The sequence below is a fragment of the Pongo pygmaeus genome, chromosome 13 (genome assembly GCF_028885625.2).
Source record: "Pongo pygmaeus isolate AG05252 chromosome 13, NHGRI_mPonPyg2-v2.0_pri, whole genome shotgun sequence".
Classification (NCBI taxonomy): Eukaryota; Metazoa; Chordata; class Mammalia; order Primates; family Hominidae; genus Pongo; species Pongo pygmaeus.
The window spans coordinates 55090628-55106440 of NC_072386.2; the positions used below are offsets into that span (position 1 = coordinate 55090628).

Sequence of the window (15813 nt, forward strand, 5' to 3'; positions counted from 1 at the left end):
AGGGAGTACTTCAAGCAGAGGCAATAATGGGCTAAGTTCCTGAGATGGGAGCTAGGAAGGAGTATAGTTAGAGTACTAGATAAAGTTAGCCGGATAGAGTGGTACTAGGTTCTCTAGGGCCTTGAAGGTCATGATGGGAAATTTTTTTTTCTGTGCAATAGGAAAACATTTCCGTTCCTATTACCATGTGTAGAAAACATTGAAGACTTATAAGCAAGTGAGAATTATGAATAGGCCCTGGTTCTCTTTAGAAAATGTATTAAATTTGGAAGCTCAAGAGATTGTATTGGTAATAGTTTGCATTAGGGTGGTGACTTAAGGGGCATTTAAGAGAACTAACTTATGGTTCAGCGTGGCAGACGAGAGAGGAAAATGTCAAGGGTAACTAAGTTTTCTTACTTGAGCAGTAAAGTAGATGATGTGCCATTGGCTGAGATGGAGGACGATAGGGCAGGGAAAAATAGTATATTGTTGTTTGTGGGGCAAACAACAATAACATAAAGAACAACATAGAGAATTATGTTTTGGACATATTAAGGATAAGGTTCCTGTTAGACACATAATTAGAGGTATCAGATAAGCAGTTATACACAAGTTTGGACCCCAAGGAGAGGTTCATAATGGAGACATGATTTGGGAGTACTCAGCATAAAAAGCCAGGAGATTGGATGAGACCACCTAGGGAGAAGTGTGGAGAGAGAAGGGAAGTTCCCTAGGACAAAGATTTGAGGAATGCTAACATTTAGAGGTTGGTCTATAAGAAAATGTCATTTAAACTGAATTTGAAGGATGGGTAGAAATTGTGTTGGTAGAGAGAATGGCTTTAAACTTCAGTATTCTGATAAAGAATAGTGGCTCCTGTGTGGTGGTGATGAGTGGGGTGAATTAAGACCACATTTTGAATGGCTGTGAATACCTGAGTTGGAACTTTTTCCTGAAGGCAGTGGGAAAGCTTTGAAGCTATTGGAGCATGGAAATGACATAAAATAGGTGTGCTAGTGGAAGGTTAATCAGGCAGCAGAAAGTGGATCAAAGCAGATAGGATCTAAACAAAACTGAGCAAGAGGTAACAGGAGCCTGAATGGGGTAACAGAGGGAAAGGAAAAAGGGGGGCCAATTCCAAGAGACACTATGGAATGTGATGATTGATTACGAAGGTACAGGGTTCCCAAGCAAAGCAAATTGCATTTTGCCGAGTGCAAAAAGCAAGACTCAAAAAGTTTCATATTGTATGATTCCATGTATATGAATGCCATTCTGGAAAAGACAAAACAGGAGTGAAAAACCTAATCATTGGCAGTCAGGGAAGAGGGAAGGAGTTGACTACAAAGGAGCTGTACCAGAGGACTTTTTAGAGTGACAGGACTTTTCTGTAAGATACTGTGGTAGTGGATGCGTGACTCTTAGCCATTTGTTGAAGCCCGTAGAATTATACACCAGAAAGAGTAAACTTGACTATATGCACATTTAATAAATCTGCCAGCATTTCTGGGGATGGAATGCAGACTGTGACAAATCAGTTAAACTATATTATAAACATGTAACTTCACTAAAGAGGGTGAGGGACTGAAGGGCTGATCTAAGTAGCTTTTTTTTTTTTTTTTTTTTTTTTTTGGCCTGCAGCAGTAATTGCTGCAGGCAGAATACACTGACTTGAATGCTAAAGTTGGCAAGTAAAACTTATGAGGAGGTAGGATGTCTACATATTCTCCAAACATCTTGTCTGAAATGTTTATTAATTGCTATGGTAGTTTAACATTTGAAATAGAGTCTCACTCTGTTGCCCAGGCTGGAGTGTAGTGGCACAATCTCAGCTCGCTGCAGCCTCTGCCTCCTGGGTTCAGGTGATTTTCCTGCCTCAGCCCCCTGAGTAGCTGGGAGTACATGTGTGCACCACGACCATGCCCAGCTAAATTTTGTGTTTTTCGTAGAGATGGGGAGATGGGGTTTGGTCTTGAACTCCTGACCTCAGGTAATCCCCCCGCCTCAGCCTCCCAAAGTGCTGGGATTACAGGTGTGAGCCACCATGCAAGCCTCTAAGTAACTTTGGAAAAGTATTTTGAATGGATACAAAAAAGAATTGTACATCAAAACTGTACTGTCATTGTAAATTTATTTCTCATGGGGTACAGGTTAGCAATTCTGAAACTATGCATCTATAGTAGGGTGGAACATATGTATAAATAAATTGTAGATTGTGGGAAGCAGGTTGCTCACTGTCAGAGAAAGTAGTTACAAATGAGCAAGAGGAGATGCCTAGAATAAAATATGTGGTGCTTGATTAGATTTGGAAACATCAGTATGAGCTTCATGTTATTTTAATAGATATAAAAATAAATATAGGTATGTGCATATGCATAAGTTAACATACATATGTGTGTTTCCTGAATCTGTCTGCTGAAAGGATGTAGAAACAGGGACACCTCAGTGACAACAAGTGTGCCTAGCACTCAGATCTTGGTTTTTAAATACCATTCTTAATGAAAGGAACCAGGATTCCTTGGAGAAGTGGCTGATTTCAGGGCTGGGTTAAGGAAGATACAGAATGAACCTGGAGCTAGTGCCAGGAAATAAGGGTGTGCTTTAAAAAACAAAACAAAACAGTTGGGCCATGTCAAAAAGACACAGAAGCAAGCTGAAAAACTTCCCACTGGCTGGAGCTAGAATTATTTGAGCAACAAAATAACAATGGTATTGGATTATAACCAAGGAATGAAATAAATATCTGAGACTATATGATACAAGTAAATAGATGGAAAAGATGGGACAAGTCTTCCCTACAGAAAAGTTGAGAATAACAAAGGCAAAAGTAATAAGAGAAATAGAAGATCACCATTTAAACGCAGTAATTGCTGCAGGCGAAATCCACTGGCAAATGCTAAAGTTAGCAGGTGAAACTTAGGAGGACATAGAATGTCTACATATTCTCCAAACATCTTGTCTAAAATGTTTATTAATTGCTGTGGTAGTTTAACATATGCCTGGATTCTTTAGTACCCCTCCTTCTGGGAAGTGGAGCTTAATTTTCCTCTGAGTTTGGGCTGGACTTGGTGGCTTGGATCTAATAAAGATGGAAAGGTTAAAGTGGCAACTTTACAGTGGAGAAACCTGGAAAACACTACTTTGACCAAGTGAACACGGTTAACATAAACAGTAATAAGTCATGTTAATGTCATGTACCTCCTGATAGAGTACTACCAGAAGAAAGCTTGACCTCTGGTAGTCTTCCAAAAAATGTGTAACCTTAGCCTAATCATGAGAAAACATCAGGCAAACCCCAAATGAGGAATATTCTATAAAATACAAAGGAGACTTGATGGCCAGATTCAGTGTATCCTGGTACAGAAAGAGGATATTAGTGGAAAAACTGGTAAACTCCAACTCAACTCTGTAGCTTAGTTAATTGTATGTTAACATTAGGGGAAGCTGGGGAAAGGGTGTATGTGAACTGTGTATCTTTTCAACTCTTTTGTAAAGCTAAAATTATTTCAATATAAAAATTAGAACAAACATATGGAGAAAACATGTAAATGAATGGATTCTTAGAAAACTACAGGTGTAGAAGAGCTGAGAGATGCAGGTATGGTTATGATGGCCATAGCCAAGTAATAAATAATATGACCCTTCAGTTCTAAATGCCCTGAGGAAGCTGAGTAATTCAGGGGCTGTCCATTTTTCAAAATCATTAGAAAAGTCTAGATTAGAACAGCGCTTTCCAGAGTACTCCTTGGAACTCTGCTGTTCCCTTGTGATGTTCCAGGAAAAAGTGGTTCAACTGGAGTTGGAAAATCCTGCATCCTTTAGCCTTTGCTTGACAATTGATTGTTTATATTAGCAAATTAAAGAATCTGAAAAGCCTTTTCTTATGGGCTGATTGTTGTCATTTAACTTACTGTTTCCCAAATATATTTTATCCCAGAACCCTTCTTTTCTCTTATGGTAATATCCTGAGAAATTAGTTCTTGAATGGGCAATTCTAATCTAGAAATATCTGGTGTTGTCTAGGGATCCCTAACATCTGTTGTTTACAGTCAGCTTTCAAATGAGTTGATCGTCCAACTTTGGAAAGTGGAGAATGAGCCAAATGGCTTTTGCTCTTGATCTGTTCTGCTGCTTTCAGGGACCTTGGGTAGGTGAGGGGTTATAACTTGTTTATCCTGTGCACCATGGTGTCTCAGTAGCCTATAAAGCGCCTATTAGACAGATTCCTTTCAATGAAATATTAACTGTTTCAACATCTTATTTTGGAGTTCACTGCCAGTTACTTGGCTGCCTCTAAAACAATCACAAATTAAACACTGGATGCTAATCTTTGTTTTAGCTATGTTGGATTACATAGAAATATTTCAGATAATCTTTATTTTCTTATATTAAATGCATGTAGTGGTACGTGCAGCCTATTGTTTGTTCCTGGCTTTTTAGGCTCTAGGAAATCAAGCGATAATTTTGTCAGTTATTCATCCCCTAGTCTTCCCAGGTTACAGAATGCAAACTCTGATGCTTATTATACTTAGTGTCAACAGTGGTCTATTTTTAGCCAGTACTATTGTGGAAGTGAAGTGATGCCTCCAGATAGATCAAACACTGGCCAGGGTGTGTGTTGTTCTTAGTTTTTTTTATTGATACCTTGTTCATTTTCAGTTTTAAAATCTGAGTCAGTGATTGCATAATTGCTGGATTTAAGTAGTTGCCCATCCTATATCTGGCTGATTTGTATTGTATTTGTAGACTGAAGGACTAAATGTGGCAATGACTGCATAACAACTCTTATTTGATGAAGAGAACTGCAGTGATTGTTCTTGGTTTTGGTTTTTGTTTTCCAGAGTTGCTGCAATGGAAGTCAAAGGGAAAAAGCAATTCACAGGAAAGAATACAAAGACAGGACAAGAAAAAAACAGATTTCATAAAAATAGTGGTAAGATATGCTTCCCATGTGGGTGTTTGGCTATTATAATTGGGGGATGGGAGGGCATGTAGTAAATTTCAATCTGTATTCATTGGCTAGGATTAGGATTAAAATAGTAGGAAGAAGTATATGTTATTGTGTATGAGATAACATGTTGCTCATGACATTTAGACACTTAAGAAATTGCCAGAATAGTTGAGGAATGCCTTACTCATGAAAGACTCCTTATCTCAGTTGTTGCTGCTGTTGCCTTATTTTATTCACACTAGTTCACCATACGTTTTATTTTAACATTTGATAAATTAGGACTGTTTAATACATACTGCTCATAAGCCAGATACTTTTAGGTTCAGAATTTATAATGGTGATGTCTTTGTTATTCCATCAGGTGTCAGTATTGTAAAATAGAAAAGTCAGGGAACTATACAAATGACTAATGTTTCCTTAATGTTAGCCATTACTGTTTGCATCTTATTTGTTAGGTACTAATTTGTAAGCCTTCTTGACCAAAAGTTTTTGTTAAATAATTTTATTATAGGCTTTAAAATTTTATTTTCTTAAAACTAGAAAATTTTTAAATTAACATTTTAGGTGTCCTTATGATATACTTTCCAAATTTCAAGAATGTTCATTTTATTCTTAGACTTCTTTTGTTATTGAACTCTTGAAAATTCTGTGTAGACCATCATTAAAGCAGAATACAAAGGTATATAAATAATAGCTCTGCTATATGCTTAAAACTAGAGAAACATACCAAACTGACACCAGTGTTTACCTTTAGTGGCAGAATCATGGGTAGCTTTTATTTTACATTTCTCTACTCTCTGGGTAGTTTTGTTTTTTTTTGTTTTTTTGGTCATGAACCTGTATTAGTTTTATAATCAAGGAAAGAATTTTTTATTTTTGTTTTGATTGTTTAAATTCAGTTCTACTCAAAAGGCTATATGTTGCATATTTGAGAGTAAGACATGATATTAGGGTTAAAGAGTATAATTTTCTGTAATGAATGTAATCCAATAGATAAAAGAGATTTGGGCCCAGAATCATTGAACTTATTATTGTCACTAGATTCTGATTCTTCAAAGACATTTCCAAGAAAAGTTGCTAAAGAAGGTGGACCTAAAATCACATCTAGGAACTTTGAGAAAAGTATCACAAAACTTGGGAAAAAGGGTGTGAAGCAGTTCAAGAATAAGCAGCAAGGGGACAAATCACCAAAGAACAAATTCCAGCAGGCAAATAAATTCAACAAGAAGAGAAAATTCCAGCCAGATGGTAAAAGCGATGGTAAGTTCTGATTCGTTCAGCATGATCTTTGCAGAGCCCTTGCCCTGCCTGAACCATTGTACCAGGGACTCTGGAGGTGCGTTAGAGACCTCACATTCTTATTCCTTGGCAGGTAACATTTTGGGACAGGTAGATGGCTTAAATAAACAACAAAGCATCTTTCATGCTCACAATTTTCCTCTGGTGCTTAGAGTTTCTTATTTCTTAGCCCTTTTCTGAATTACCTTAGCCATGGAGTTAAGCTAAATTATAATGGCTTTATACAGTGGAACCTCAATAAAACATTTCTTTCTATAAGCTAAAATTTATTCATTCATTGAACGATTATTTGAGTTTTCTATGCATTGTACCAGGAGATAGGGCAAAACACACACAAACACGCGCGCACACACAAAAACAATCAGTAAGGATACAGGCCCCAACTAATCATAGAATCTGGCTTTAAATTATAAGTCTGTCCCCAGCTAAGTGTCAGCCTTGGTTAAGGATGCTTTGGTGAGCAAGAAACATACAGACCCTGCCTTCACAGAGCTTAGCCCAGTCTAATACAATAAACCCATCTGATGGCACAGATCCATAGTAGTTCCAGAGAAGGTGTCGTGCACACATGACAGATTTGATTTTAATTGGTTCAGGACAAGTTGCTCACTGATTGGAAGTATTGGCAGGTCTCCTGCTTGTCTGTTGAAACAAACTGCCCATCTCTGTCACGATGTTCAGTGGGTCATTTCTAACCCAGAGCTTTCCTCTCTATTGTATAACATTCCACTGTTGGGCATTGTCCTGCATTGATCTCAAACAAGCGGTTTCCAGGTTATGTGGATCGTCAGATCACTACTTTCTTTGCAACATCCTGAGAATTTTTCTGGTGCCTTTTATTCTCTTTTTCGCCAGCACAGCATATGCTAACACTGCTCCTTTGTTGCCAGCTGAGACCACTGGGGATGGTTTTCTCAGTGCCATCCCCTAGTCCTGGTGCTTGCTTTTTACCTTGCCTAAGGGCTGCTTACCAGAGGGACAGCAGCCTTAAGACAAGGAGGTAGGGAGAGAGGAAGGAGGGGAAATGCCATTGTTTTCCATTAGGGCTGTAGGATCTTTTCATGCTCCAGTCTCGATCTTCTCTTTCCATTTTTTCTTTCTCCCTCATCTTCCTCCTCCCCCATTGCCAGTAGCTTCTCTTCCACCTCTCTTTTCTACTTTCTCTTTCCTAGCCTCTCTAATAGATCCCAAATCTTCCTTTCTCTACCGGAGTTTTTGATGCCTGCATTTTAAACACATATACATTAATTTCTCACATTGGTGTGAGAAAAGCCATGATTTCTTTTGCTATGGGAGATACGTTCCTGATATCTCAAAATGGGACTCTTGATTTCATTTTCTCATATTTTTGTATCAGTAACTAGACTGATAGAATAACATGAGAGATTGGTTACTAGACAACCCCCATATTGATAAATGTTCTGCAGCCTAGCATGACATATGTCAAGGTACCCAAATATTTATGGAATTAAATTAGCCCTGGATCAGTTCCTATCCTCTATTGTATAGTAGAGGATACCATATTAATATAATGGTAAATATGCCCCTGTTGCCTATAATCTTTTGTATTACCAGACAGGGAATATATAAGTAAACAATAAAGGAATAATAAATACATTGTAGTATATTGGATAGCCATTAAAAATTATGTTCTTGAGGAATGTTAATTTCTTGAGAAAACAAAATCTAATCATATTAAGTGAAGGCAAATTCTGAATTTTTTTCTTTTTTGAGATAGGGTCTCACTTTGTTGCCCAGATTGTGAAGTGCAGTGGCATGATGATGGCTCACTCATCCTCAACCTCCTGGACTCAAGTGATCCTCCTGCCTCAGCCTCCCAAGTAGCTGGGACTGCAGGCTTGTACCACCACACCCGGCTAATTTTTTAAATTAATTTTTTGTGGAGACGGGGTCTCACTATTTCGCCCAGGCTGATCTCAAACTCCTGACCTCAAGTGATTCTTCTTCCTCAGCCTTCCAAAGTGCTGGGATTACAGGCGTGAGCCACTGCACCTGGCCACATTTTGAGTTTTTAAAGATTAGAACATGCATGGAGAAAAAGCAAGAGGAAAATAATCAGTGGCTATAGCTAGGTTTTGGTTTTATAGGGTTTTTTCTTTTCTTTTTTTTGCATTTTTCCCAGTTTTTTATAGAGAAAGGGAGATAGTTAGAAGTGACTAGTTCCCCCAAAAGATTCCGTGCAGGATACTCATGTAAATAATACCCATTTTAGTAAGTTGTTCTTTGTTTGGCATCATTAGTTCAATTGGTAAGTTACTTGATTTTGAAGACAAAAAAGTGGTGATAGAAAGATATTCAGCTTTCATAGTATCACTCTGTTTGTGGCGAACTTGGAAATTCTGGTTGTTCATTGTCATGACTAAGACAGCAGAGGGTTGCTTCTAGGTTTGAATCCTAATTCTACCACTGCAGGTTGTGTGGCCTCAGATAGAGAACTCAGCTGCTTTGTTCTTTTTCCCCACCATAGAAGGGAGGGTAATATTAATACCTACCTCTTGGAGTTGTTCTAAGAAATAAGTGACTTAATATACAACAGCACTCAGAACAGTGAATTTTCGAAGTTGTCTTTCCTGTTTTCATTTGGACTAATTTTTGTTTTCATTGGAAGTTAGTTATACCTAAAGTCCAATGATCTTAATCTTAAAAAGTAGAATTTTATTTCACAATTGAAAAAGATATTTAAAATATTTTAGTTACTTTTGTAATTCTTTTAATGTCCTTTTCTCTTAATAGATATCCTGTTAGAAGAATTAATGAAGATTTAAATTTAACCAAATGTAAAATGTACAAACTGCTCAGAAAGCAAAGTAAAGTATATATGGGGGATGGTATGTTCCCCTTTCTAGCTTCCAGAATGAGCATTGTTCCTGATTAGTGATTGCCCTTTTTACCTAATTTGTATTGGTTTATGACACTTAGAATGTTAAATGTAATTGAAAATAATTTCTATAATAACTAGAATCAGCAGCCAAGAAGCCCAAATGGGATGACTTCAAAAAGAAGAAGAAAGAACTAAAGCAAAGCAGACAACTCAGTGATAAAACCAACTATGACATTGTTGTTCGGGCAAAGCAGATTTGGGAGATTTTAAGAAGGTAATTCTACCTAAAGATGTCTTTGATAGTCCCTTTGTGACAGTGGAGAAGTCAGTGTACCTTGTAAATAGTGAGATGTCCTAAAATAAATGACATAGCACTTGGGTTATTGAGGGGGTCCTCACAACACCCCAGTAGAGGCATCAGTACTTGAATGTCTGCCTGTTGCAGAAGTGTGTAGAATCATTACGATGGCATCGGGTATGCTTATGAAAATGTATGAGGTTGAAATAAATTTGACATTCTTCCTGAGAGATTTCTGAGAAAACGAAGGACGATTTCTTATCAGCTAGATTTTGAGATACTTCAGTATTTGTTATCTTAGATTTGTTTCATTATTTTTTTTACTTCTGAAGTTCTGGCTGTTAAGATTTGGATTGATACCTAAAATTATACCTTTTGAGATGAGTTTCTGCCTTTGAGAAAATTACTTTTGTCTGGCTGCTCTGGAATAGTAATTTTAGTGGCAGAGGTTTGCTGCCTTAGAAAAGAAAATCATGCTGAACTTGGAGAAAATGTACTGGTATGGTTTTTAATTTTGTGTGTTTAAAATAACTTCTTTACTTAAACTGTGTTTCCTTCCTCTCCTCATTTGTAGAAAAGACTGTGACAAAGAAAAAAGAGTAAAGTTAATGAGTGATTTGCAGAAGTTGATTCAAGGGAAAATTAAAACTGTAAGTAGGACATACTCATCGTTGCAATTTTAAACAGTTGAAGTTGCCTCACTCTCAGGAGTAGCTGACCATTCATGACAGGTGATCTTGTCATTGTTTCCAGTGTATTTGGCCAAAAGTTTTAAATATCTTCCATAACACTGAACTACATAAAAATTTAAAAGTGAGGGACCTTACTGCTAGGGAGTTTTGAAAAGATTATCAGTTGGCTGTGTCATTTTTTAATAATTCTTAAAATAAGCCAGTGTTCCCTTAAAGTTATCTTGAGAAGTTTATTAGTTCAGTAGTATTTTATAAATGTCTTGTTCTAAACTCCATATAATTTAGTATGTTCTCAGTTGCCAAGTTTTTTATATTTGTGATGTGAACATATTACTTCTTTCTTTTCCTCCATGCTTTTGTAAACATCATGCAAAGATCTTTAACTAAAATATAATCATTTGAGAATTCTAAAGTAGTTTTCCTTGTTGCTGCTTAATCCTGTTTTGTAATAAATTTCCTGTGACTCTTGTGTATTTGGATTAAAACATAATGGCTTGGAAGACAACAGATTCTCATAGTTTTACGGCACCTGGAGGGGCAACCTTTGTCAAGTCAGATGCATAGGTCTAACCAGATGCTGTATTACAGTTTGAAGGAAAATAGCAAGTCATCAGCTGCTGCTTTCTTATAAATTCAGCAGGATCTTTTTACGATAGAACTGCCCCCTCAGCTCTGACAATTTATAAATATTTCACTCAGGATTCTTTCTCAACTACCCTGAGGTCACAGCTGCATGACCATGGTCTTAGAAGTGAGTTTGGTATTCAAATCCTGACTGGGCTGCTTAAAATATGTGTGCCTTTGAACAATAACAATAACCTGTTTATTGATTATTTACTATAGGCTAGGAATTGTGTTAATCAGCACATGCATTGTGTCGTTTACCATATGTCATCATCCCTGTTGTATATTTGATGTATCTGGGACTCAGAGAAGTAAAGATTCTTCCTCGGGGTAACAGAGGTAGCGAGTTCCTTCTCATAACCTTACTTCCCTCATCTGTAAAGTGGGAATAGTAACAGCTCATTCTTACGGTTGCTTTGAGATATAAATAAGCACACTACGTTTAAGGCACTTATGTTGGTTATATAATAGGTGCTCAATATATGCACAAAAACAGCCTCATTTTTTTAAGAGATACTTCAGAGATGTCTTACAAATCTTGAAATTTATGACTTTGATGGAAGTATACACTCACCTTCTGATTTGTTGGAATTCAAAAACTTTAAAGATAGAGTGAGCAACAAATAAGCACTTTTGAAGTAGACTGGTACTGCAGCATAGTAAAAAATAATTTTGCATGACGGGTGATTAGTGGAGGGTGCTCTAGAAAATTGATCAGTGGGTGCTTCCAACAGTCATGAGGAGGAATGGGTTAGAGAATCAGATTCAAAACACAACAACTCTTCTAGAACTATAACTGGATATATGTGCAGGAATTATAATGAAAATGTGACAAATGGATGATTAACTTATTATATAATTGCCAGTGTGTATGGATATAGTTGTATTTATTTCTTTAGGAAGACTTTTAGTTTGATCTTATAGGTATACTTCTGGTTGCCAAAGCCAAACATTCTTAGATCACTTATATAAAAATCATACAGTAATAGACCTTTTAAACAGAAATATTTCCCTTTTAGGGACGGTAACTATCAAAGAAATGAGAAGTATAGTCTGTATAGTCATCAGATGGTTTGGTTTGGTTTGGTTTTAATTACAATGAGAGGAGTCTTGCAAAATGTTTAAATTTATCCTTGCCTCAATGTCATTATTAATTGTACCTATCAAATATGGTAGGCCTCAAAACAAAAGAATGTTTTGTGTAATTAAAACAAGTAGTTCTCAGTAATCTAGGTTTGATTTTATCCATGAAGACTACCTTTTTTCTAACAAGAAATTCCAGAAGAGGTCACAATAAATTAATGAGAAACATAACTCTCAAAAGAGAATTAGTGTAACTCAAACTTTTTCCTACAGATTGCATTTGCACATGATTCAACTCGTGTGATCCAGTGTTACATTCAATATGGTAATGAAGAACAGAGAAAACAGGCTTTTGAAGAATTGCGAGGTATTTATTACATACTGAAGATTATGTTATCATTTGCAATAAGTCACTTGTTTTCTCTTAAAATACCCAAGACTGTCCTAGAAAACAATTTTTGTTTAGGTGTGTCTTCTCCAGATCCTTTTTGTTTTTATTTTTTCCTTGCCTGGGACAAATTGAGAATTATTTGTGTTTCCAGGATTGTGCATATATTTAGTTCCTCCCTTTGTTTCCACAGAACTGAAATGAGATCTCAAGTCATTGTAATGTATTTTTGTTTTTCAGATGATTTGGTTGAATTAAGTAAAGCCAAATATTCCAGAAATATTGTTAAGAAATTTCTTATGTATGGGTAAGTTGTTTTATTTATAAAATACGTTTTTTCTTTGTCTTTTGAAGGCATGGTTTCCAACTGTGCTCAGATGCGAGATAGGAAGTCTGTAGTCTTTATGAGTAATAGTAATGACTCTCAGCAGGTGCTTGTGTTGTTTTTAGAGATTATCATCTTAAATACAATTATTGAAATTAATGTAAAATTATGATACTGCCTTCATTCCTAAAAAGATACATGAGAGATGTCTTGCAAATCTCCTTGAAATTTATGACTTTGATGGAGGTATACCCTCACCTTCTGATTAGTTGGCATTCAAAAGTTTTAAAGACAGAGTGAGCAACAAATAAGCACTTTTGAAGTAGACTGGTATTGTAGCATAGTAAAAATAATTTTACATGATGGATGATTTGTGAATGTTTATCTTGAATCTCTGGAAGAAGAGAAATAGAATAATTAACTTGTAATTAGCCACCAGTATTAAGAGGGTAGAGACTGGGGAGGGACAGGTGAGTAGACTGATACAGGGTCAGTGGGTTAGAAAATGTCAGCATGGGAGAATTTCCTAAATTAAGTGGAATTAGTACTTGTCTTGACCAATCTTTTTGAGTGTAATAATGTGCTAGAATATGATAATCAACAACAAAAAGTGTAATATATGCAGTTGACAAAATTTTCAAAAATGTATTCCTAGCTGTAGTTTCCAGCTATTTGATTCTTTTAGGATATAGTTAAAATACTTGTGATTAAGTCCTATCTTCAAAAAGAATCTTAGAATATGATTTTCTATTTCCCTGAATCTTTTATCTTTTTTCCTGCTCTGCTGTTTTTTTCAAGCAGAACAGTTTAATAGGAAATGACATTTATTGAGCATTTACTATGTGCTAGCCACAGCTTCTCAGTGCATGCTAGCTCATTTACTCCTCAGAGTGACACAGATTGATGAGTTGGTCTTGGGAGAAGTAAGTTGTGTTTTATTGTCACCCAGCTTTCTCCTTCTATCGTTTATTTTTTCCATGATTGTGTTGCGTTTAGAAGTAAACCACAGATTGCAGAGATAATCAGAAGTTTTAAAGGCCACGTGAGGAAGATGCTGCGGCATGCGGAAGCGTCAGCCATCGTGGAATACGCATACAATGACAAAGCCATTTTGGAGCAGAGGAACATGCTGACGGAAGAGCTCTATGGGAACACGTTTCAGCTTTACAAGGTGACATCTCCAGAAGTCTTTTTCTAGTATTTTTACTTTTTCGATATGCTCTTCCTTAACTTCCAGTGCCCTGTTTTTTGAATGTATTTTTACCTTGGCTGGTTATTTAAGAGACCATCTTATGCCCTTGATTTTCCTTCATGCTTTATTTTGTTTCTGGTATAGTGAGCAAGTTTCTCTTTCTCCAGAGCATTGGCTTTAAATCCCCTTCAATTCAAACTTTTGTTCCTCTCCTGAGTGCTCTGTGTGTAGCACTTCAATACTTCTATTTTTACAGTCAGACTGAAGGAGAAGACTCCCAATGGTTACCAAAGTTGTGTGACCACCCCCAACCAGCTCTGGCTGAAGTGTGTTGGGCTCTCTGTTGCTAGCTTCTGTGTTTTTTCATGTGCATGCATTGCCCTTCTTCAGATTATATCTGGAGATAAAGGGGAATAGAGAGACCTAACATTGGATAGAGTACAGGGATTGAATCTGAGAATAGTTAGCAGTGGGACTAGCTGGTTACAGAATCTGTTTCAAACCTTGGAACATAAATGCACACATTTGTCTGAAGGGATATGGATTGATTCCCAGGTGGCCTCCATTAGTCAGGTTCAATTCTTGGGTTGAATTTGTTGCTGTACTAATTTTGTTAACAGTTCATTATATTTAATAGGAACAGCCAACTAATTATAAAACATATGGTGGCAAGAATTTGTGAAGTGACTACTTGATCTCATAATTAGGCGAGAGCTAGGTGCTTGGCAAGTAACTATTAGCTGGTTAACTTGGTTGACCTGGCTCTTTAAATGCATTGATAGATACACAGACTGAGAATCAGCTAATCAGGTTACTCCACAAGGATATACAGCAGAGCTTTCATTATGTAAATATGGGAAATCTTAAACTTGTTAAAACTTACTTTAAAATGACTAATTACTTTTCTTTTTCCTGAAGTGAAAAAATTGATTACATTTAGAGGGGTTTTATTTTTTTTTTTGTTTTGTTGCAGTCAGCAGATCACCCAACTCTGGACAAAGTGTTAGAGGTACAGCCAGAAAAATTAGAGCTTATTATGGATGAAATGAAACAGATTCTAACTCCAATGGCCCAAAAGTAAGAAAGTTGTTTTTGTTTTTTTCTTAAGAAATGACATTGAAAGGAGGAAGGTTTTACATAACTGTTGCCCAGAAGAGGTAGATATTTCCTGCTTACAAGTATTAATCTGTCCTAAATAAGAGTGCAGAAGTGTTGGTTTGAAACCATTCTTGGTGCAAAAGGAGATTTCTTTTTCTGATATTGTACCCTATAAAATGATAACTAATATGCATTCGTGATTTATGAGCATTTTTAAGCAATGAAACATTCCTTCCCCACATAAAATGTTACATGGAAGCCATATATACTAAACAGTTTCACAAATATAATCTGTTATTCAAATTTAGTTGTAGGCAAGGTACAGTGGCTCACGCCTATAATTCTAGCACTTTGGGGAACCAAGGTGGGAGAATCACTTGAGGCCAAGAGTTCAAGACCAGCTGGGGCAATAGCAAGACCCCATCTCTATGAAAAAATAAGAAAATTAGCCAGGCTTTATGGCATGTGTCTATAGTCTTGGCTACTTGGGAGGCTGAGAGGCAGGAGGCTCACTTGGGCCCAGGAGGTCAAGGCTGCAGTGAGCCATGGTTGTGCCACTGCATTCCAGCCTAGGCAACAGAGTGAGACCTTGCCTTAAAAAAATAAAAAAAATTTTAAAAATGGATTGTAAGACTTAGAAGCCTGTGCCTGTGCCCTTCATGGCATCTGTCCCATAGTGGAGTGGCTGAGCATAGCTTTTGGGACCCGACTGCCTGGGTATGACTCCTGGTTCCTCACTCCGTCCACTATTACTAACTGTAATCTTTGGCACCTTAACCTCTCTGTGCCTCAATTACCATATTTGTAAAATTGGGATAATAATAGTACAGACTTCATAGGAATTTTATGAAGATTAAATGGGTTGGTTGTTGCAAAACACTCAGAATAGTGCTTTGCCCATAAAGGCAGTGTTAGCTTTTGCTGTCTACTTGGATATCGCCTGTGAACTTTAGGTCTTTGATGCCTGACCATCGGCCTCCACTGTACACCTGGATCCACCAAGTGTCACACTAGGGGGTTTGGATTAAGTAGGTATTGT

At 36.9% G+C, this 15813-nt stretch overlaps 1 protein-coding gene across 2 annotated transcripts in view; it reads left to right on the top strand.

The window, feature by feature from the left end:
- PUM3 (pumilio RNA binding family member 3) overlaps nucleotides 1–15813 on the top strand; it is a 40332-nt gene that overhangs the window by 717 nt on the left and 23802 nt on the right. Inside the window, exons 1-9 of one of the 2 annotated variants that reach the window (XM_063649563.1) lie at nucleotides 4029–4129; nucleotides 4824–4915; nucleotides 5975–6193; nucleotides 9213–9348; nucleotides 9947–10022; nucleotides 12045–12138; nucleotides 12400–12466; nucleotides 13481–13655; nucleotides 14650–14753. In XM_063649563.1, the coding sequence (XP_063505633.1) occupies nucleotides 4834–4915; nucleotides 5975–6193; nucleotides 9213–9348; nucleotides 9947–10022; nucleotides 12045–12138; nucleotides 12400–12466; nucleotides 13481–13655; nucleotides 14650–14753 (953 nt within the window). In that variant the 5' untranslated portion in view covers nucleotides 4029–4129; nucleotides 4824–4833. Of the gene's footprint in view, nucleotides 1–4028; nucleotides 4130–4823; nucleotides 4916–5974; nucleotides 6194–9212; nucleotides 9349–9946; nucleotides 10023–12044; nucleotides 12139–12399; nucleotides 12467–13480; nucleotides 13656–14649; nucleotides 14754–15813 lie in introns of those variants that run through there. The other variant, XM_054500148.2, reaches the window with a different exon arrangement.